The sequence below is a fragment of the Kryptolebias marmoratus genome, linkage group LG7 (assembly GCF_001649575.2).
Source record: "Kryptolebias marmoratus isolate JLee-2015 linkage group LG7, ASM164957v2, whole genome shotgun sequence".
Lineage (NCBI taxonomy): Eukaryota > Metazoa > Chordata > Actinopteri > Cyprinodontiformes > Rivulidae > Kryptolebias > Kryptolebias marmoratus.
In genome coordinates this window covers 18,555,807-18,577,938 of record NC_051436.1, presented here as the reverse complement: position 1 = coordinate 18,577,938, position 22,132 = coordinate 18,555,807, and the positions used below count along the sequence as shown (strand labels likewise).

Genomic DNA, 22,132 nt, shown 5'->3' with positions numbered 1-22,132 from the left:
GGGGCCCTAGGGGCAGTCACCCCCAAACTGGAGCAGTGGCTACAANCAGATCCCAGGAACAACATCAGACATCTCAGTCCAGAAATGTGCAGTTCTAGGCACAGCCAAGATACTGCGCAGAACCCTCAAGCTCCCAGGCCTCTGGTAGAGGACCCAAGCTCAGGATGAAACAAAAAAAAAAAACCACCCGCGGAGGGTGAGAAGGGATTTATATATATATATATATATATATATATATATATATATATATATATATATATATATATTAAATGGTTTAAATTTCCTTTCTATTATAAATATTTTCAGAACACTATCAATGTTCAGTAGCAACAAGTTAAAGACTAAAACCAGTATCTCACTGGGCCGGGACTGTTGGGAACTTGTTGGGAAACAACATTTATGAGGGAATCTCCAAAATGTCTCAATATGTTTTTGGGGATTTTCATTATCCTTGTGTGGGTCACAGAGGTTTTCTCAGTGTAGGGTCATACATCAGACTTTGGACTATCTCTGCGAATCCCCTAACTTCAATACACAAAGTCTGTACTCTCAGACCCTCTGCAGTAACAACTCTATGCAAAAGGGAGTGTTTCACCTAAACTAAATTACCGGTATCTGGAAGGAAACTCAGATGTCTCTCTCTTGATCTTATCAGACCAAGAATGGTCATTGATCAAACTCCCCCCTTTTTCTAAACCTTAAGACAACCATAAACTGATCACTTTTGTTGATTCTAACTAAAATTTACATTCCCACTAGCTCTCAAAAACTGACACCACAACCCCTCACCTGAAAAGGAAAACTGCAGACTTCCTGACTCCGATACAGCGACTCACCAGTGCATCAAAGGAAATTACCACATTTCTTTAGGACTGGAAAGAAAGTACCACATTGTCCCCTTTTGTGGATTCAAAGTTCTTGTTATCCTTTTTATGGACTGTCTGATTAAATGTGCATTTTCCAACCTGCTAAAAGTAATTTTCTGCCTGCAATCTTCATTTTAAACTGAGATATTGTGCCTAACCTCTTTAATTTCAGTTACAAGAACTACCACAGTTTCTTATTGTGAAACGTATGAGATCCACACTTTTCACCTTCAACAGCTTTTTTATATATATTTTCTGTGTTGCTTTTCATTCATCTTCATATCAGATTTCATGTGAGAACATCATCTTCCTGTGATTTAGAATAGCATATTACATGTCTTTAAGTGAAAGCCAACCAGTATTAGAAAATTTAGTAATGTTACCACAAGTTTACAAAACATGTAATTTACTTTCTTTCAGTGCTTATTAACTGTGATTAATTTATTTCTAAAGACTCAACTCCATTTAAGAAGTTAAATTACTGATCAAGCCTGCTTCTTCTTTTAATTCGATTTTTTTTTTTCTATTTTTGAGGCAAAGAGGTGTAAAAGTTCAAACCATGTCCCTTCCTTTGTCTAAAAGCCTAAATGTTAACCTCCCAATATGTGTAATTTCTATTGGTTAAATACCCACTAAAACACCTGCCTTCTTTTGAGAACAATGGCTGTGACTGGACTATAGGGATAGAAATGCATACTGCCGGGTTTGTTTAAAGCTCAGGGCTGCTCGTCCCTCTTCCTCTTGTGTTCTTTTGCTCGCTCTCGTCTCCCGTTTTTTTTTTGTACTTCATACGTCTTAGTTTGTGATTCTAGTGTTTTTCCGTCTTTTATCATATTATTCCCGTCAAGCCAAAGTTTCCGTCACTAGAGAGTTTTCTCTTTTTATTTAGGCAGTCATAACTGACTTTAACTTAGGAAAAGTTGAAGTGACATTAGTCAGACCTTTAGATAAACTTTGTCTTGTCGTCTCCTTGAGACCCGAAGACTCCTTCACCTAAGCCTCACCAGCCTCAGACTTCTTTGGACATCCACCTGAGCATCCAGCAGCTGCCATGAGAACCAAACAGCTGACTGTTGGACCAGCCTGGAAGCTGGCCCGGAAGTTCTTTTCAGCTCCCGCTGATTGAAAGTGCTCTGTAGACGACATCTTTCAGGCACCTTTCACCAAACTCCGGCCACAAACCCTAACTGGTACCAAATGCAGAAGCTGATAAAGTCAACTATGATAGCTGTTAAAGACATGTAGGAACAACAATCTCCTAATATTCTGCTGGTGTACTTCTGGTGAAAACAAGGCGACAAATGTCTTTGGCTAGGATTTTATATTTTTCCACTACAATTTTCCTAAATTCATAGTAGTTTTTGTTACTTCGGCCCTCACTTTACCTTTAACTTTTTAAACCCCTTTTGCCTCCAAGTTTTACCTTCTTTGATTTAATTAGACTCTTTAGTTCAACTAATATTCTTATTCAACATTTCAGTCAATATTTTGGTGTCAAATTCAAACATTCAATATTCTTCACAACCTGCCATAACTTGTGCTATATTGTTTGTTCAATAAATGTCACATAAATGGCACAAAACTTTATTCAGTTGAGTGTGTGTGTTTTGATATAATTATGATATTACTCCGACGTGAAGAACTCAGTGTTTAGGGTAACTTTTTTGAGACTGATAAACATATAAATCCTAAGTTTATATATAATTTTTCCCTTATTTGAGGGTGGTGCCCTGAGGTTTATAATTTATGAACTGTTAATGATTCATAACTTCTCCATACTATAACAGTACACTCTACACTTAGAAAATAATTGTAGAATTATCACAGGCATCTCATCTTTTTTTTGCAACTCTAAAGGTAGCATCTCACTGAGTTGTGATTGTTTGAAGACTAGTTGGTGAAATGTCCCTCAAAATTGGAGGAAAATTGCAAGAAAAGACATGAATTTTAAGTTGCATTCTAATTGAACTCTAAATTTTCTTTGACAAATCAACCAGTGAGTCATGTGGCTGCATTTTGAATGGCCAGATATTAAAAATCAGAGCTTTTTTTCATGTGAATAATTTGCAAAATTGCATTCCTGGCCTTGCACATTGTTTTGTTGCTCACAACATACCGACCTCAGCTCATTTTGTACCCACCTTGGGAACCACCGCTACATTTGTGATTTAATCTGCTGGAGTACACATGAACTGCAGTTAGACACATTTGTACCAAATCTTCAGTAAGTATTATTTATCATCATTGTGGTTTTTACACCTAGATATTTGCCTCTGGTTTTTGTTTGTTTGTTTGTCTGTTTTAAGAAAAAAACCTCCCATGCAATGGTCAAAATATAGCTCTAGCACCCTGGAGAGGGGTTGGAGATGCCTGAGGTAAAATTCAAATGGGTTTGAGACAAATTGGAGACACCCACAGTGGCTTTTTTTCTTGTTGATTTGCTTCAATAAACATTGAAAAAACATTAACATTTGCAGAGATTGTTCTCGTATAAACAGGGTCTAAAGCCCTAGAGCTTTATTTTGACACTTAAGCTGTCCTATGACAGAAAACATTCATACTACAACCCCATATTGTCCAAATCTAACCATCCCAATAACAAATAATAATGCTTAAACATTGGGCCAAATCTGCCTATTTCATTTCAAAAGTGTACTTTGTAGATTAAATCATAACCATGGGGCTGGCTGCCAAGGTGCAGTGTGGGCAGAGTCCTACAATACAGTATTTCAAGCCATGCATACAACAATAGGCTGTGATTTTCAAAAATTGGCTGCGAAAAACATGGCCACATGGTTTGCTGGTCTCTTGATTGCAAACACTCAGAATTCAGTGAAACTGCAGCTGAAGTTTTGCCCATTTTCTCGCAATTTTGTGTCCCAAAATAGTCTCCAACAATTGCAATCAAGTGAGATACTGGCTAAAGCCCACCAAACAAAGGAAAAACTGTAAAAAACACTCTGTTTTGTGGATTTTAGGTCACAAAGGGATAGTAGACCTGCACAAAATATGTTGCCTTTCATTGTTTTAAAGAAATTCTGTACCTCAAGTCAGATCCACTAGAAACAGACTTTTTACAACTCTCTGGTTGAAAGCTGTTTTTTTTATTTTTATATTAACTTTTTTGTCAGTTTGCATGTGGACTTGAGGTGCAAGCGCAGCAGAAAATGTCTATCCAATGGTTTGTAAACTTCCTCTACAAAAAAATTAAAGCTTTAATCTAAAATCATATATTTTTTTGTTTTTGTTTAATTATTTCAAATATACCAAAAGCAATACACTGACAAATATTTCAACTAAATGTTTTGTTTTCGGCTTATTTATTCTTCATCACTGTGACGTCTATAACGTTGGAGCGACCCAAAATGTAAAATTTCAAGTGTCTGGCACATATCTGGTGGTGAACCAGCTATCTACATTTCTAAATGCTAATTACAAGTTATTTCATCACATGGGACAAGGTAGGAGATACTGACTGTATTGATTATTCTAAAACCTGTAATGCAATATTCATAGGACATGGTGATAATAAAGGATGAGGAGCTTTTGCCCTACAAACATGTACCCCTCCCCACCCTGAGTACAAATGATCAAGATGGAAAAAGCCATTCCTGATGGCTACACAGGGAATTAGTGCATTCATGAATAAGATGGGGGAGACTCAGGCAGATGAAAGCGGGAAAGAGGAGAGAGATAAGTGCAGGAGGAGGATAGGTGGGACTGTGAAGTGCTGACAGCAGGTAAAGGTGAAAGAGATAAGAGGAGTAAGGGAGTCAACTATAGAGGGGCAAAGACAGGAGGGAGGTGGAGAGCCTAGACAGCCTTGAGCAGAGGAGTTAAGTTGGAGCAATTTTGTAAGGGGGGGCAAAAAGACGGATGAATGTGATAGAGAGGGGAAAAGCACAGATATGGAAATGCGATGTGTCATTGAAAGAGGAAACCGGGGGTTTAAAACAGAAGAGTTTGACATGAGCTGACATCTCAAGAGTAAAAGCAAGCAAGAATAGGATGGTCGTCAGAAACAAATGGCTACGAAAATAATAAAATAAAGTATATAAAAAAATAATATACATATTATAAAGCAGGCCTATTTTTGAAACATTTAAGGTTAAATATTGATTTCAAAATAAATCTAGCCTTAATCTTAGTAACTCCAATGGAAATTTTTAAACTCTAGTCACATAATCTCTTAAAAGAGAAAAGAACTGCAGTTTTTGGGTAAGGAAACCTCTAGACAGCAAAAAATACTAAATAAAATACTGAAACAGCTGGATACCTGCCTTGAAAGGCATTTTTAAAAGTGTTTTTTACTATTAGTCCCTATTGGTTCAAATCATGATCTACTGAAAACAATTAAAACACAAACCTTCCAAATGCTTCAAATTAAAAGTTGCATTTTTGACCACAACATAAACAGTCCAAAAAAACAAAAGGAAATTTTGCTATTTTGTTTCTTTGCCAACCATGCATAGTTTCAAGTTGCTGAAACTCGAAAATATAAAAAGGGTTCTTTCCTCTGAAGCATTACCACCATCGTATTTAAATGCACTTCAGCTCTCTGGCACCAGAGTAGACCATCCTTCCTTGTAAAAAATTTTATAAGCTCTTTCATTTGGCACTAGATTGATTTGGGTTGATTGTGACCTAACTATAGTGTTGAGCTTCAGCTTGGCTCACATGGTGCAGGCTTGAGATTCTAAAGCCTTGATAGCAACACATGTCACACTATCACTCTGATAGCTGAACAGCACAAAACTGAATCAGTAATAAACAGCACACAATATGATGCAGAATTTCAACCTTCCTGTTTATGATATACTGATTATTATTTGAATTACAATTAAGTGAAGATAAAATGCCATTCTCATCTTTTTCCCTGTTTACAATTCCTGCACAGTGACACAGGCAAAATCACACAAAACTTTCATTTAAAAATAAAAATAAGGGAAATATATTTAAGTTTCATCAAAACAAAAAAGGGTAAATGCCACCCATGTGTAACAACATAAAAAAATAATATAAATAAAAGTGACAGTATTTATAGTTACTTTCAAAAGTGTAAGAATTAGCTTACCACTTATCACCATTTATAAAAGGCCTCACTTATACTAATTAATAGCAAATGCTGTGCATAAATCCCTAAAGCAGTAATAAATGTTTGATTAATTGGAAATATTATATTCTTACTTGGACACTAACTTCTTTATATCAAACTTGCAAGATGTGAGGCTTTGCAAACATGATTAATAATATTATAAATTTGTGTATTTTGTGCATCGATAGCCAGTCCCCACAGAGTCTGCTCAGAAAAAATCTGGCCAATGAGCCAGAATCAATCATCTGTGGTTGTTCAGGGTTTAAAATCAGCTGATTCAGCCTTCAAGCTTTTGTAAAACAGACAAAAATCGCACAGTGTGAACCCAGCTTTGAAAGCAAATCAAAAATCCCATCCAAGCAAGATAAACACATTTATCCCTGCTCCATACAACAAGGATCAAGATAGACTTGTGATAACCATTTTTTAATCACATCCTAAACCTTAGACTGAATTCAGTTACAGATTACTAATGTAGGTTATCTTATTTAAATTTAGATAATAGGTGGTGCTCATGCAGACAATACATAAAAAATAGCTGACTCAAGTGGGAAAAAAAAAGTACAGAAAATTTTTTAATAAACTATTAATTTGGAGTCTGGATTGCAGAGGCATGCATTACAGATTAATGACCCTAATTAGATTGTTTCCATTCATATTTTCAGGCCATTTGTGTAAAATTAGAGGCAATAAAAGGCTTATGTTTGTTGAAATGCTTTAAATATTTTTAAGAATATTAATGTCTACACTTTTACTTTTTATCCAGTTTCAGGACCAGCAATGTTACACAAACATCAGGTTTCACTGATTGACTTTGTAGTCGTGTCATTTAATCTGCAGCCATATGTTTTGGACACTTGGGTGAAGAGAGGAGCAGAGCTGTCAACTGATCACCACTGGTGGTGAGTTGGATCAGATGATGGGGGAAGATACCAGACAGATCATGTAGACCCAAACACGTAGCGAGGGTTTGCTGGGAACTCCTGGCAGAAGAACTCGTCAGAAAGATCTCCAACACACACCTCTGGTAGAGTTCCAACTGCATCCCAGCTGAAGCAGGGGACATTGAACCTGAGTGGGTCATGTTCCATGCAGCTATTGTCAAAGTGGCTGCCCTGAGCTGTAGCCACAAGGTTGTTGGTGCCTCTCGTGGCAGCTATCCTAGAGGCCATCATGCTGAAGAAGGTGTCCTATTGGGCCTTGTTAGCTGGTACAAATCTAGAGGCAATTGAGGGGTACTGGCAGGCCAAGCAGGCTGCAGCTGTTACTGAGGGAAAGGCTCGAGTGTGGAAGAAGTTCGGTGAGACCTTGGATAGAGACTTTCGATCGAAAATTCTGGCACACTATTTGGCAGCCAAGGCAAGGGAAGCAACGCTTCACCAACACTGTATATAGTGGAGTGAGTGTGCTGCTAACCTCAACCAGTAATGTTGTCGGACTGTGGAAGGAATACTTTGAGGACCTTTTTAATCCCACCAACACATCTTTCATGGGGAAGCTGAGTCTGGGGGCTCTGGGGTGGGTCTGCCCAAAACCAGGGCTGAGGTTGCCGAGGTTAAAAAGCTCTGCGGCGGCATGGAGCCAGTTATGGTTTGGGCATCTGGTAAAGATGCCTCCTTCAGTAGGTGTTCTGGGTATGTCCAACTTGGAGGAGAACCCAAGGAAGACCCAGAGAGAGAGAGACTATGTCTCTCAGCTGGCCTTGGAATCCTCCTGGAAGAGGTGGCTATGGGGATGTCTGGGCTTCCCTGCTCAAGCTGCTGCCCCCGCGACCAGACTCTTAAAGATGATAAATAATGAATGATGATAAAATAACAAATGGATGGTTGGATTCAGCTATTAGTTGTTAGTACAAACTATGCAAATCCAATGTGCAAAACTTCCAATAACCAAGTATGTACTTGCTGTTTTACTATTTTTTTTTTCTCAATTCCAAACCACAAAACATTTCATTTGTGACTTAGCTTTGCTATCTGAAGAAAGGCACCCCCCCCTTTCAAATACAGCCCAAGAACAAAAGCAACAAGTCAAGATAAAGCAGGTACAGTGAGATGTTTCCTTACCTTCTTTGCAGTACTTGCCCCTAAAGCGAGTGTGGGTGCAATCACAGTGAACTTCTCCGTACTGGATCGAACAAAACCCTCCATTGAAGCATGGGTTCTGTTTGGTGCAGAGGTACTCCAGATCGCTCTGAATTCCTTGGCTATTTAACAAAGTAGGAGGCATCTCTCCCACCTTTAGATTGGAGATCAAGCCTTGGAAGGGAGGCTCATACTTCACGGTGCTGGAAGTCAGAGCAGAGAGGCGCACATCAGGAGGGATTCCGCCGACAAACAGGTCACTGACCACCGCCATTTCCTTCCTCTTTGACTTGACCCCAGCCACTTTTGTCTCCCCGTCCACCATTAGCAAGGTCTCACGAAGGTTGCGGGTAAGCAAGACCATGTGCCAGCGGTCATCATTCACTCGGGTCTCCATGTGCAAACTGGCTGGCTCAGCACAGTGGATGGCAAAGCGCAACTGAAGTCGTCCACCAGCGATCAATAGCTCCAAGAAGTCACAGTTCCCACCGTCATCCAGGTAGAGTACCAAGGCTTGGCTGATGTTGGTTTTCAGACTGAAACTCAGCTCACCCACTGATCCAGCCTCCCAGCGTCCGTAGCGTGCATATTGGCCCGGTGCCCCACCAAATTCAAGCATCTTCACTGTGGTGAACATGCTTAATAGGGCAACGAGCCACAGGGGCCAACACAGGACTCTTAACCTCCTGGTCATGCTAAAAGTTCTAAAGGTTTCCCTTCCCTCCTTGTTATTTTGTTGTCTAATAAACCTCAGAGCTAAAGATTAGCTCTACAGTGGATACAAGAAGAATTAGGTTTTAATCACACAACTGGAATATAAAAACTTATCATGAAATAACCCTCACTGAAAATCTACTCCAATATTTTTGGGTCAAAAAGCAGTTTTTCCTCTGCTTCTCAGTACTTTGATTCTTGTCTTTATCCTGACTCTCTTCTTTGTCTCTCCATCAGTTGGTGCCTCTAGGACTGAAGAAATGCAGGAGAGTAAAAGAGGGGAGATATAGTAATTTCAACACACCAGTTTCTTCAAAAGCCCTTTGCTCAAAGTTGTAATGTTCGTCTCTAGAATCCAGACTTCTGTGCAATCTCCAGAAAATGTGAGTGGTTGCCACAAGTTTGGGTAAAAACTGTAATGTGTAAGAGGAATTCAAGAAGAAGAAGAGGAAACGAGTGGCCGCAGTGGAGTTGACAGGTCTCAGAGGTTTGTGATGTTCGCTGGAGTATACGAGTTCATCATTTCCCCATAAACCGCCTCTTCTCCAAAGCCTTATGGAGCGTAAAGATTTATGTCGGTTCCATGATTATAGTGGCAGCTAGCAACCTGGAAGAGAAAAAACAAACATTGCTGTAAATTACATGGAAATATTTTCTAGAAAATTTCTTCTCTACAATACAAAATATAGTCTGTATATCAATTTAAGACATTTTTGTAGGTTAAATGCAGATGTTCTTGTCTTATTTTACATGACATTTATTTCTCTCTCTGGTTTTCATCTATTGCAATTTCAGATGTCATGTATGATGCATAAAAAGATTATCCAGCTTCAAATGAAAGCTAACACTTCCAATAGATAAAATATACAGTTGTACTTTTCATAGTGCGTTTCTCTGCAAATAATAATAATAATAAAAAAAGACTTGAGTAAAAGAAATAAATTCAACTGGGTGTTTCTATTCCAGGCACATCAAGTACCAAACATCAACATAGCTGCTTCTTGGGCACAGGCCTGTCAAGGCTCCATGATATGGCACATACATATTACATATTTGTCAATCACACCCTCTTACTGGAGTGCACACATGTTCTACAGATATGCATTTGCAAACACACACATCATTAAATCAAATGTGATTCGGAGCTGAGTGCTGCAAAGTCAATAGCGATGTGAATAGCTTATCTTGACCCTGGGGCTCGACCTAATCCCCAACCATTAAATCTTGAGTGAGATTTAATTTCCACCACAGACATTCTACAATTAAAGCAAGGCTCAGCTCTGCTCAGGCACTCTCATGCTATCCTGCTTTTCTTCAATGTGACAACAGCGATGAAGCTTGAACACAAGAAAGAGAGGGGAAAGAACCAAAGAAATACTTGGCGCCGTTAGAGAAAGACTAAGGAGAATAAAGGGCATAAGTAAATGTATAAAATAAAGAGGAAAACTTATAATATTAAGGTCATTTTCTTTGGACAATGTTCTTTTGTTGTTAAGAAGAAAATGAATGTTGCCTAAAAATTGATTTTCCAGTAACAATAAAGCACAGAACACAGACATCTGGGCATTTTATAATTCCAAAAATACAGCATATTTGCAATATTCATCAGCTTAGCAATTCTTTATAGCAGAAACTAGGAGTTATAACTTTTACCAAAAAAAAAATGTATGTAGGTATATCACATTTGATACAAAATTAAAACACATGTTTTCATTCCTTTAAATTAAATGAAATCTTTAAAAAATTATAATAAAATAAAAAAAACATTAAAAAGTAATTTAAATCAGATATTTTTAATCGCCTAAAGAAGATGAGACAAACAAAACACCTTAATGCTACCAGACTCTTGCAGTACAGACTATACTGGTTGTGGTTATAATTCAGTAGAAACAGTTTTCATAGTTCTTTTTTTTAAAACAGAAGAAAAAAATCAAAATATAATAAATAAAATATAATTTTTTTTTGTTTTGTTTTACTATGTTAAGTGCAAGATTGTTTTGTCCTACCAAAAAATACTTTCAAAAATAAATCTCTGGATGTACATCACCCACTTATTTACTGTGGAGTCAACCTGATTTAAAATGACTGTCACAGCCAACTGACCCTAAAAATCACAATAAATTCTAAAACTTAGTTTTACATATTTTGAGCTAAAATTTAATGGGGTTGTAGCTGAGAGTCATCCACAACACGCACTCTAAGCGGGACATCGTCTAGTATCAGATGAGATCGCACATAACATTATTTTCAAAGGTTTGACCATAATGGCTCCAACTCCATCCTTTTCCAACAATAAAATGATCTTAGTTTAAAACTCAGGCATGAGAAGCGTTTGTAATTCCTTTACGAAATGCCAGGCTTTTCAGTTAGTAGTTATTTTTCTTTAACTATGTCAACAGTCCTTTATCTAGGAAGACATTTTAACTTAGAAGAGCAGGAAAATCACAGACGTTTTAACAACTAAATTCTACACACACAAACTAATGGAATGTAGCCTTTGACTATTCCCCTTTTTAAGTGTGACTGGGTTTGTTGGAAGAAGCTACACAAATCTAAGTTATTATTATTATTATCTGTCATACAAAATTTATCACGACCCAAACAAATTCTGACTGGCTCCAAACTTATTATGTAGCTGAAAATCAACCCCAAACATCAACCGTTTAGCTTGATAATAATTTGCTTTGCAAGAATCGGAAGAAAAACCAAAAACTCTTATTTGCAGTACTCAGCTAAACTGCTGCAAAGCTTGAGAGAAATCACTTGAGAAGCAATTTATACCTTGACCCATCTTTTTGTCCATGCAAAGCTCTGCAACCCTCAGAATAACTCAACGGTCATGTGAGCCACAATCGACCCATTTCTTTTCCCATCACCCCATGGGAAATGTTGACATAGTCTTGACAGAAACTCTGCTCCAAAGAGTCTTTGGCTGCATCTGCATCTGCAGTGCAAAGTGTCCTATTTAGTTTGACTGCATGTTTTACAGTTTATAACAGCAGCAAAACTAAGTTTTTTCCTACATATTCACTTTCATATCCATAAAAAAGTCAGCACTTCATAACAGGAAAAAAAGAAAAAAAACTTTTTGAGCATGTTAAGGTATTCTTTCTTGTCAGTAAGTAATGATTTTTCTTATTGTGTCTTTTTATTTATGTTTTAAATAATTCATCGGTTTTTCTTTTGTTTTTTTTTACTACTTACTTGCTTGAAATAAACTCTTTAAACTCTTAAATTGTAATAATATTAACTATGTTATATTGGAAAGACAAATTGGCCTTTTTCTTCATTAATAACATGAAATAAATAGTGGTTATGGAAGTCTTTTGTATGACTGTAATTTTTATTTTATGGAAATAGATCTAAGATTCTTGTGTGTATGGTTTGGGTGAGTATTGAGGAATTTATTCTCTGCTTCTCTATTGTAGAGAAATTAGCTTTTCTGTGTGCATGCACACATTTCAGTATGCCTTGGCATAAATGTGTTTTTTCATTTTTAATCCGTCTCTTGCAGAGCTCCGCCTTGGCCCCAGGTCTTCAGATTCCCCACAGACCTGAGTACACCTGTTGTATGGAGCAGCGCCAGGCTTTTATCTTCCTTCTCCTGCAAACATTCACTTTGCCGACAATCAGATGAAGTCTGCTTTGAATAATTCACTGCACATCAGCACTAAACAGGATTCACTGTTGTGCTTTTTTTTTTTGCTTCCAAAGCTGGACACTCTTTGGACTTGTAAATATGACAATGAAACAGTTTTCAGGTATCAATAAAAATGGCTAATTCAACTCAAGTATTTGCACAGTTAAATTACCCAGACAAAAGATAAGAGAGGTGTGGCTCACAAAATATCTGCATATGAAATGAATGTTCTTTTATAACAGCTTGCACATGAAAACAAATAGGCACTTCTGCAGCATACATGAGTCAAGCAGAGGCCAGCAATCGTGGCCTCTGAGAATCTCACAAGTGTACTAACCGTCAACATGAAGCTGCTGCTGGTGAGCTTTAATTAACCACAGCAGCAGGTGGAGCCACTTTTAAGATTTCTGCTAAAGATGGAAAACAAAGATTACTCATTAAATTAGTCAATTACCAAAATCAGAGAGAGGGAACAGTAGAATTAAATTTAAAAAAAAAAGCCTAATTGTGTAAATGCTGATTCTGCGTTCACTTTGTTTTGCTGGGTTTTTTCCAGTTTTTAATAATTGACCTACTTCTGCATAGTTTTTGCTATTTTACCCATTCATCTCTCAAAACATTCAGCTTATTCAAAAGATGGGTGTTATGACTTTAGTTTTTTGCGACGTTTATACTTTTCAAAATATTTAACTTTAAATACACTGAAATACAATGTCATCTTTTCAGTTCCCTCAAAAACATTGTTCTCTGCTTCAGCACCCTTGCTCTATTTCATCATCCGATGCTACATTACCATTAGCATTTAGATATCCATTTGTTACTTTTAGCTTGTAGACAGCTTTTCTTCTACTTTGAACTTCTTACTAGCCTTGTGATGCTTTTAAATAACCTTTTGATATTTTTTTGGTTTTTAGTTGGTATTTTCCCTTTAGATTTTAATCAGTGTTTTGCTTCTTTAAGCTTTCAGCTAATGTTCTGCATTGTTTTAGCTTTTACATCAAAGTCATTCATCCCGCAGCATTTACAATGCATTTTTGCAGAAGGTGTCAATGTGAAAATAAAGCACATTATCTTAATCCTTCCCAAGGTTTTAGGCATCATATGGTATTAAAAACCTATTTAGACTTTGCCAGCTGTGTGTGGAAAGACTAAGTGCATCTCATGATTCAACAGCTTGTACAACCACCTTTATCAGCAATAACTTTCAGCAATTATTGTCTTTATAACCTTCTCTGTCTCATAGTGTTATGGAGGAATTTTGTCCCATTCTTTAAAATGCTGCTTCTATTCCTTGAGATTTGTGTACTGGTAAGTTTGAGTTAAAAGTAATAATATAATTAAAATTACCTTATAGGGATATTAACAAGTTAAAACTACACATCCAATTTTTTTTCTACCTCCTCTTCTGGGTCATTTTTGTTTATCAAAATCCACCACATGGCTATTTGTCTTTGCTAAAGTCAAGAATTTATATAACAAATGACAAATAGCCTAATTTACAACAGCGAGTCTAAAAAGTAGAACTTTTTTTTGGTGTTCTGGAGGATGTCAAAAAAAGCTTCTGCCAGAAATTCCAACCAAGCTAAGGATAATGCCAACATTTTATACATGCACTGTGTAAGTAGTGAAAAGAGAAATAAAATCAAACTAAATGTTAAAGCTGCAGCCAATGGCTCATTATTGTGACCATGGTAACCACACACCTGTGTCTCTCACTCCCTGACAACATATCTAAGACAGACAGTCCGAAATAGCCTGAAACGTAAGTCTCAAACAAATAAACAGTTGCATGTGTGAAAAGTACAAGTTGTATCATAAAGATTCTTAAAGAAGACTGACGTTCACATGTAAATGTGTATATGTCTACAGCATATGACAGCTTAATAGACCTTTCACTTCCAGTTTTAAAGAGAATATTCTGAGCTAAAATAAAACATACTCTATTGAAGTTTGGCTGTGTACTCTGGGGAAATTTGAGAGAAAACCATAAGTTTTACAGCAGTGAGAGACACACTAGGTGAAATACAACAAAAATGCCTGGTTTGATGTGTAATTTCTGTATATACTAAAAACCTTGTGAGAGTAAGAAATATTTATTGGCAGAAGATTTTAAACAGTTCAAAACTTACTGTGGCACATCATCAACTCTCACTTAAAATATCTCAAAAATACATAAAACTATGATTGTATAAATCCATAAGGAATATCAAAATCCCTGTACAGTCAAGTAAAATCCAGCTTTATGTGACCCTTTTAAATTTTCAGTGATATTTGTACAGTGAAGAATGCTCATGCTAAAAGACTCCAAAAAACCTCACCTATTTTACCAAAATCCCATTGTTGTTTATGAGGAAGTCTTTCAGTTTTTTGTGAAGTTTGTCTACACTGTATGACATACCACTACTATTGTTGTTTTTTGTTTGTTTGTTTGTTTTTCCCCCAAAGCTGTGGGATGAGAAAATTAGAACTACTCCTGCATGTGCAGAACAGCTATTGACTGTAGCCATCTGTGGTGCGCATGTGTGATTTCACACATTGCGGCTTCCTTTGGAATGCAAACGCAAGTGTCCAAAGATCTGTACTCTGAGACCTGGGTTTAGAATGCTTCCGAGGATACAAGCATTGTTGTCATGTACACAAACAACTGAACCACAGAAGAAACTCTACAGTTTGACTCAAAAATGAGGTAGTGTAAACCACCCCTAAGACTATTGTTTTAAGGAAAGAGCGGTACAGGTACTGAATTATAGAGATTCCTTAACATTTTTTGCCGCTTTCTTCAACAAGGTACTAGGAGACATTGTTCTAGAAATTTGTGAGATTTTATATTGCAAAAGTTACAGTCCAGTGAGTCCAAATACCAGGTGCTGGGTCAAATTTGAACCAAGCCAAAATTGGTTATTTAAACTCAGCAGGGTTTGCTCTTCAGTTTTTTAACCCCAAAAGTTGGTTAAAATCACTAATTTGTTGAAATACAGCTACTAAAAAGCTGAGGTTAAAAAAAAAACACCTCAAAACTTGGATTATTAGATAATTATAACTTTGACTAGTTAGCTGGTACTAAATACTATTAGCATCAGCTACCAAGCACCAAATGAGGAACTTAAATTCACTTTTTAGTGCAAACTAAAGTTATTAACAAAGCCAACCACATTACATATGTTCTTACAAATTGTTTTTACAGTTTTATCTCATATCTTAAAGCAGATGTCAATTCAAATCAGGCAGCAGGCAATAATCAGGTGCCGGGGATATTTTTAACTTGTTCTCAGTAAATGTGATACAAAGTGTTTAATACCTTTATATACCTTCTCTGTTGTATACTTACTAATGGTGTTAACAGTGAAGTCAAAGTGTATTGAGATGAGGAAAATTTACAGTGTAAAGACTTTTTTTAATCATCTACTAACTACTGTCTGTATGTTATGTCACTAGGTTAAATGTTGCTCTACTTTCTTTCAACCGCTTGCAGGTTGTGAGATGTCACACAGAAACAATTTAGATAAGCAGCATTCAATGGCAAATCTCAAACAACCTTGTTTCACTGTAGCGCTTTGTCAGTGCAGTTACCTTACTCTAATCAAGCTCTATGTAGCACTAAGATTAAAAAAAAAAAAAAAAAACCTTAGGGCTCAGAAATTGAAGGCCAAAAGGACAATTACTGGACAAAGAACAATAATATTGTGAAAAAAGAAAAATCCTACAATTCACCTGAGAAAAGAAAGAGACTGATCATATAAATATTGGAAGAAAAATGAAGAAATCATTAGCTAGCACTTCCTCAGCTGTGTCAACCAAGTGAGCTACCACAGAGGTGAGCTACCACAGAGGTGAGCAAGCTTTTATTCAAAATCAAATTACTGGCTTTGATCAGCCTCATCAGATGAGAGCTGCTGGTGACTCGCTCTGACTGTTAGTGCTAACTGCATTTAGCCTTGATATGGAGATGCTAATGAAACAGATCAAGGACTTAAGCCTTGCTGTTAGCTCAGTAACAGCAAAAACATTAAGGACTTCAGCAGGGCTCCTTGTTGCTTCTTTTGCTGTCACATCTTGACAGGGTGAGTCATGAGGGGGTGAATGAATATACTCTGCAAGCTGAAATGTTGTGACGTTGCAAAAAGTAGGCAGTCAGAGGGCAAGTGCAGGGATGTAGGGAAAAGTAACTACACCTACCAATCTGCTGTATGATGTCAAGTACACAAAGAGTCTAGCAATATCGATTGTTATGTCAGTCAGGAACAAAGCTAAACAAAAACTAAAGCCATTTAAAGGTGAACTTTACTTAAAAGGTTTTATTTTGTCACAGGATAAAAAACCTTTCGCATGTTAGTGTTTGCATTCTTAATAATAATTAGAATTTATTGTGCATGGTTATAGTTTGATATTGAAGTATGACCTGGGTTTGCTTCACCCTGTGCCCTAATCAGTCACTCATAAGAAACACCTGGCACAGACAAGACAGCCAATCAGGAGTCAGCTTCATGACTTGATTAATGGGGTGGCAGTGGCAGAGTGGGACACTTGTGTGGAGATCAGTTTTAAATCGGAGTGGAACCAAAATACAGGGGAGAGGGAGACTCCTTCCCCTCAGGGGAAGATGGCTGGGGGAAGCAGCCACAGCCAGCACCAAGAAGGACAACAGTTAGAAGATGTACACAGCAGTTTACTCCAGGATGAGTACCCAAAATTGCAGTATCTGCACAAATGACTGGGGAATAAGCTGTTGGCAGCCTTCCCCCTCCAGGATTAGGGGGGCCAGCAACTTTGGTCGACTGTGCATGGCCAGAACTGCCAAGGGAACGTAAGTGTGTGAATCACTTCCTTCTGCTCTGCTCAGGACTGTGGAGTTTACCAATGGTCCTTCCATTAAAGACCATTTTACAGTGTTGGAACTCGCGGGTGTTTTAAGACTCTTTTTGCTTGATTCTTAAAATCGTTTAGAAACTGCTTTATTGTATATTTTGTTTTAATTCATAATAAAATGTTGCTTTTTTTTATTCAGCATGGTTCCATGGTTACTGTTTTGCCTTTGTTGCCCAATCTAAAAGAACTTCATTGACACATGCCCCAATTTAACCAAGTCAAACTGAAAAGACAGATGACACAATTCTCCTCTTTACATCAAAACATAGACCAAGTACCGAAAAGACAGCAGAGGTCTACAGACCCAGACTTGGGTCAATGTTTACTGATTACTTAGAGGGATAGTCTGGCAAATTTTTAAAGAGATGTTCAATCAAATAGTTAGTAGTTAGTACCTTACTAATTGTGACATCGGTCACAGAATATGAAGTATGAAGGCCAGATATTTTTCACCAGGAGTTGAGTAAAAGTTGTTTTATATGCAATTAAAACAATACAGAAGGGCCCTTAGTTTGACTACCCCATAGCATAGTTTGGAGAGCAACCTATGTCCTTCATATGCTGTGTTCTGTGACTCATGCCATGGCTCAAAGTACTAACCATTAATAACTATCTGACAGAATGTGACTTCAAAAATAAACACTTTCTTTAAAAGTGTGATCAGCTTTCTGATCAAGTCAAGAAAAGGGTGAAAAAGAAGTAGCCATATGAGACGAGGGGAACTGAGTATTGCATTAGATAAATGGAAAGAGATTTTTAAAAATGTTACCCATAACACCTTGCCCGTCATGCCACTTGAGAGATTGTCACACTGAAATGCATCATCACGCCACACAGCAGTGCCATTAGAGATGCATGCCATCCATCAATCTGCAATGTCCCAAAGAGCAACTGAGTAAAACCTTTTTTTTCCACATGTACAAACAAATAACATGTCAAAGTGCTCATCTTGGCTTACTAGCATGCGTCCTGGTTGATTTGGCCACAAGTAGAGTAGGGATATGAAGATTTTCCAGTTTGTATTGATTCATAGACACATGCACAATATGACTGGATTGGTACAGAAGCAATGGATAGATGGAGTTTGGGAAATAAATGCTTAGATTTGTTTATTTGTTTGCGCCAATGAAATTGGATCCATTCAATTAGTTGAAAGCGTGTTCATGTATGAAGAATGGATGTTTGGAAACACTGTTTTAGTGATGCCTACTGCTTAAGAGAATTGCAGCAGCACTGGTAAAAACGACAACAAACACTGAAAGTGTACTGATTATGGGGATCAACTAATATTCCAGAAAGAAAAATCAAAAGGGGGATCTTGTTTTATCATGTCTTTTACAGAAAATTAATTTTGCTTCTCACTGCTGAGTTACTGAAAGAATGTCAAGTACATCTGCTGCCTAGCTGGATTTTACTTTTGCTCGAGGCCTTTGTTAATTCTGAATCAGGTTTAGGAATGTGCATTAGAATTAGAAAACAAGATCTGTTTGAGTGGTTACTTTTATTAAAATCTTTGTCTCATTAAATTCCATAAAATCATCTATTTCCTCTGGTATATTGCATTGCACTGATTCTCAATGTGTTGAATCAAAACAACCACTGCATCATGATTGAGGGCTAAGTTGTAGCCCTTAACGTTTTTTTGAGGGCTTTTTTGCTGTGCATGCATTTGTATTAAGGTGAATCATTGCCTGTTTTACACTGCATGTATCATATTGGTCACAAACCAGAGCTGAACAGCCTGAAAGTATAAAATAGTTTTAGTACAAGTGTTCATATGGCATTAAAATCAGTCATAAGTTATTGTGTCTGTTACCCACTCTACATGCAAATAAAATCAGTCTTGTCACACAATCATTTCCTAATTAGACATGTAAAATGCTAGTATTTCTTGCAAAAAAAGAAAAATCCTTGAAGCTAGCAACAGAGGTAGTCACAGAAATGAGTTGCTGTGTAAATAGGAAGCAGAGAATGTGGTGCTCCTCTTTCAATGCTTTTGTTGTCTAGCTGTTGAGTGTAAGCACACCAATACAGTGCTGAAATGCTTCTGTTAGCACATGTGAATTGAAAAGAACATCTATTTACCTCATATGTGAAAAGGGCTTCTGTGTAGTTCCATTCATCGATCTACGATCATTATATTTCTACCTATTTTCAAACTATCAAAATGGTAGGACTTTGCAGACTGTAGGTTAAATCAAATAAAATCTGGCCTCTAAACCAGACTGAAGTTGTAGTTTGTGCCCGCTAAGTGTCATTATGTCATTCTTGTTTAGAAGGAAAAGAGTGCACCATTTATGTTTTCAGGATAAAAACAGTGATTCTTTATGTACCTGAAGGAGTATATTAGTATGTTTCTGTACATAGCCTATATGTATGCATCTGTGAGTAGCCAATGGCAACTTGGGTTATTTACATTATGTGTACAGTAACAATTTTGATATAAGTGCTGGCTATTTTCTCTCAAATTGGTGATTTTGAAACCACTACCTGCTCTTGATCTAAGTTCCTCTGTATAGGTGAAATGTAAAAAGGTTTGCTGTAGGGAAATGCAGGATGTGAGTAGAAAAATTGTGTCAAAGTGTGTGAGTGCTCGTCAGGCTGTGAGTGGCTTTCTTGGTGCCTGCAGATATTTTGATGGGAAGCATAAGGCTCACTGGCCAGGACTCGAGCTTTTCCTGTTCCAATTAACCAGCCCAGCAGCCTGCAGCTCTACTGGTTTTTATCTGGGTGAAAAAAGAAGGAGAAATACAGGTATATGTACAGTAAGACAGTACCCTAGGCAAGACAGAGAGCGAGAGGGAATGGATGTAAAAAGAGAGAGCAAGAGCGATGCAACAGAATAAAGAGGAATTCTATCATGCCAGAAAGTTCTACAGCCTTACTACTTTGTATTTTTTTACTTAAAACATACACGCTCCTGGACAGAGGGTTTTGTACAAAAAAAAAGATAGGTAATTACAATTAATAACCTAAATATATTTTTTTAAAACTGACTGGTGCAATAGGACTTGTTTCAGCAGGATTGTCTTTGTGATTTTAGAGGAGGCTGAAAGATTTGGGGAATATAAGATCTGAGGTGTGTCTCCTGCTTAGTATAAAGCATTCTAGGTTGAGGCGATGCATAAAATATTCCAGACTATACCCTTAACTAATAAAAAAACAGTTTTTGTTTCATGATTCTCCCTGAAATGGCTTTACTTTTAGTAGATAACACTGAAAGATAATGGAGGCTGCTGGTGGTGTTGCCGGAAATATTTCAGTTGTTGTTCTTCTTCCAGGTCTTATTTCCAGCGTACAGATTAACACACTCTTTTTTTTTTCATTGTCTGTGATTTAAAGTGACAAATTTCAACACAGATGATTCTGGTACACAGCCAGGTAACTGTTACATGATTTAAAGTTTAATTTCATTGCACATCAAAGGGAGGTGTTGCATTTATAGTGAAAAGAATGACTGCAATGTATTTCCCATTTTAACAGTTTATGTACTACACCAGTGGGAGTCTGTTTAATTAGCTATGTTTCCATCTTCTCTGGTCATATTGTATTTTCTTAAGAATTTTGCCTGAAAATCTTTGGTAAAAATATAGTTTTGTTGAAAGTTTGAAAAAGCCCACAAACATTCAGAAGGAGGTATAGGAGCCAAGACTCATACAACAGATCAGTTTACTTTGTGCTGCACGTGTTTAAAGAAAAACACATCTTAGCAGACAACAGCGACAGTTAAGTGGCTTCCTTTTAGCAAAGTGAATACTGTTTTAATAGTGCAGTTGCTAGTAGAAAGTTCACTTTGTTTGGCCAATCAACTTGTGTTCATATACAGACACAATTGCATATCCATACCTCACTGAAGAGTGTCTATTAAGTGTCTGATAAATACATGATTATGGATAACTATTTTGTAAAATTGGCTTTGATGGTAAAGATCAAGTTGGTTCTTTTATGTTAGAGTTGTCCAATCCTGATGTCCTTGAGGGTTACTATCCAGCATGTTATAAGGTAGTATCTCAATGGGCTGTGACTCTTGGAGACTAGTTGGTGACTCAAACATATGTGAGAAAAAAGGGACATTTCTAGTTGCAGTCTCCCTGAGTGTTTGCAACCAAGTGACCAGTGAGCCATATGACCATGTTTTGAATGGCCAGTTTTGAAAATCATGGCCCAGTTTTGTACGCTTGCAAAACTGTACCTTTACCGTGCACATAATCTTGTTGTCCACTTTCGCCCACGTTCTTTCTGCCTCAGATAACTTTGGCAGCTGTCCATAAATTTGAGATTTATTCTACTGAAGTACAAATTTGAAATGATTTGGACCAGTTTTTCAATAAATATTGCTCATAGACCCTGACATTTTCCTTGAATATGTTCTGTCAGGGAATAGCTCCCATATAGGCCAATTTGTTGCATAAATATTTTGAACATGTTTAAAACTCTGCGACTGCGAAACACTGCAAATGTTGTAAGACATTCTGGAGAATCCCTTGCAAATGCAAATGTCTTTCACCAACTGGTCACAACCCAGTGAGATAGACTTTTGTTGTTTCTTTGCTCCAACACACCCGATTCAAACATTGGTGTGTTGGAACAGAGAAATTGTCAAATTGTGCAGAATAGTGGCCCTCAAACCAGCATCAGAGACAAATAGCTACAGTATAAAAATATCAAAACATGTTGATAGAAAGAAGCTAGCAACAGTTTTGAACGGCTTCATGCATTAACACACCAAAACTTGTTCTATGAACAAGTGAAAGACAAATTCTAAATCTTGGCAATAATGTCAGAAAAACTAAAGTTTTTTTGGAGAAACATCCCATTGAGAATTTTGCTGTTGCAAACAAATCATACAAATCAAAGGAAACACAGACAC

At 37.2% G+C, this 22,132-nt stretch overlaps 1 protein-coding gene across 5 annotated transcripts in view; it reads right to left on the bottom strand.

Annotated features, from left to right (window-relative positions):
* Positions 1 to 22,132, bottom strand: part of nrxn2b (neurexin 2b) — a 967,206-nt gene that overhangs the window by 828,563 nt on the left and 116,511 nt on the right. For all 5 annotated transcript variants that reach the window (XM_037976383.1, XM_017422076.3, XM_037976382.1 and 2 more), the window contains exon 2: positions 8,025 to 9,363. In XM_037976383.1, coding sequence (XP_037832311.1) covers positions 8,025 to 8,736 — 712 coding nt within the window. In that variant the 5' untranslated portion in view covers positions 8,737 to 9,363. The remainder of the gene's footprint in view (positions 1 to 8,024; positions 9,364 to 22,132) is intronic.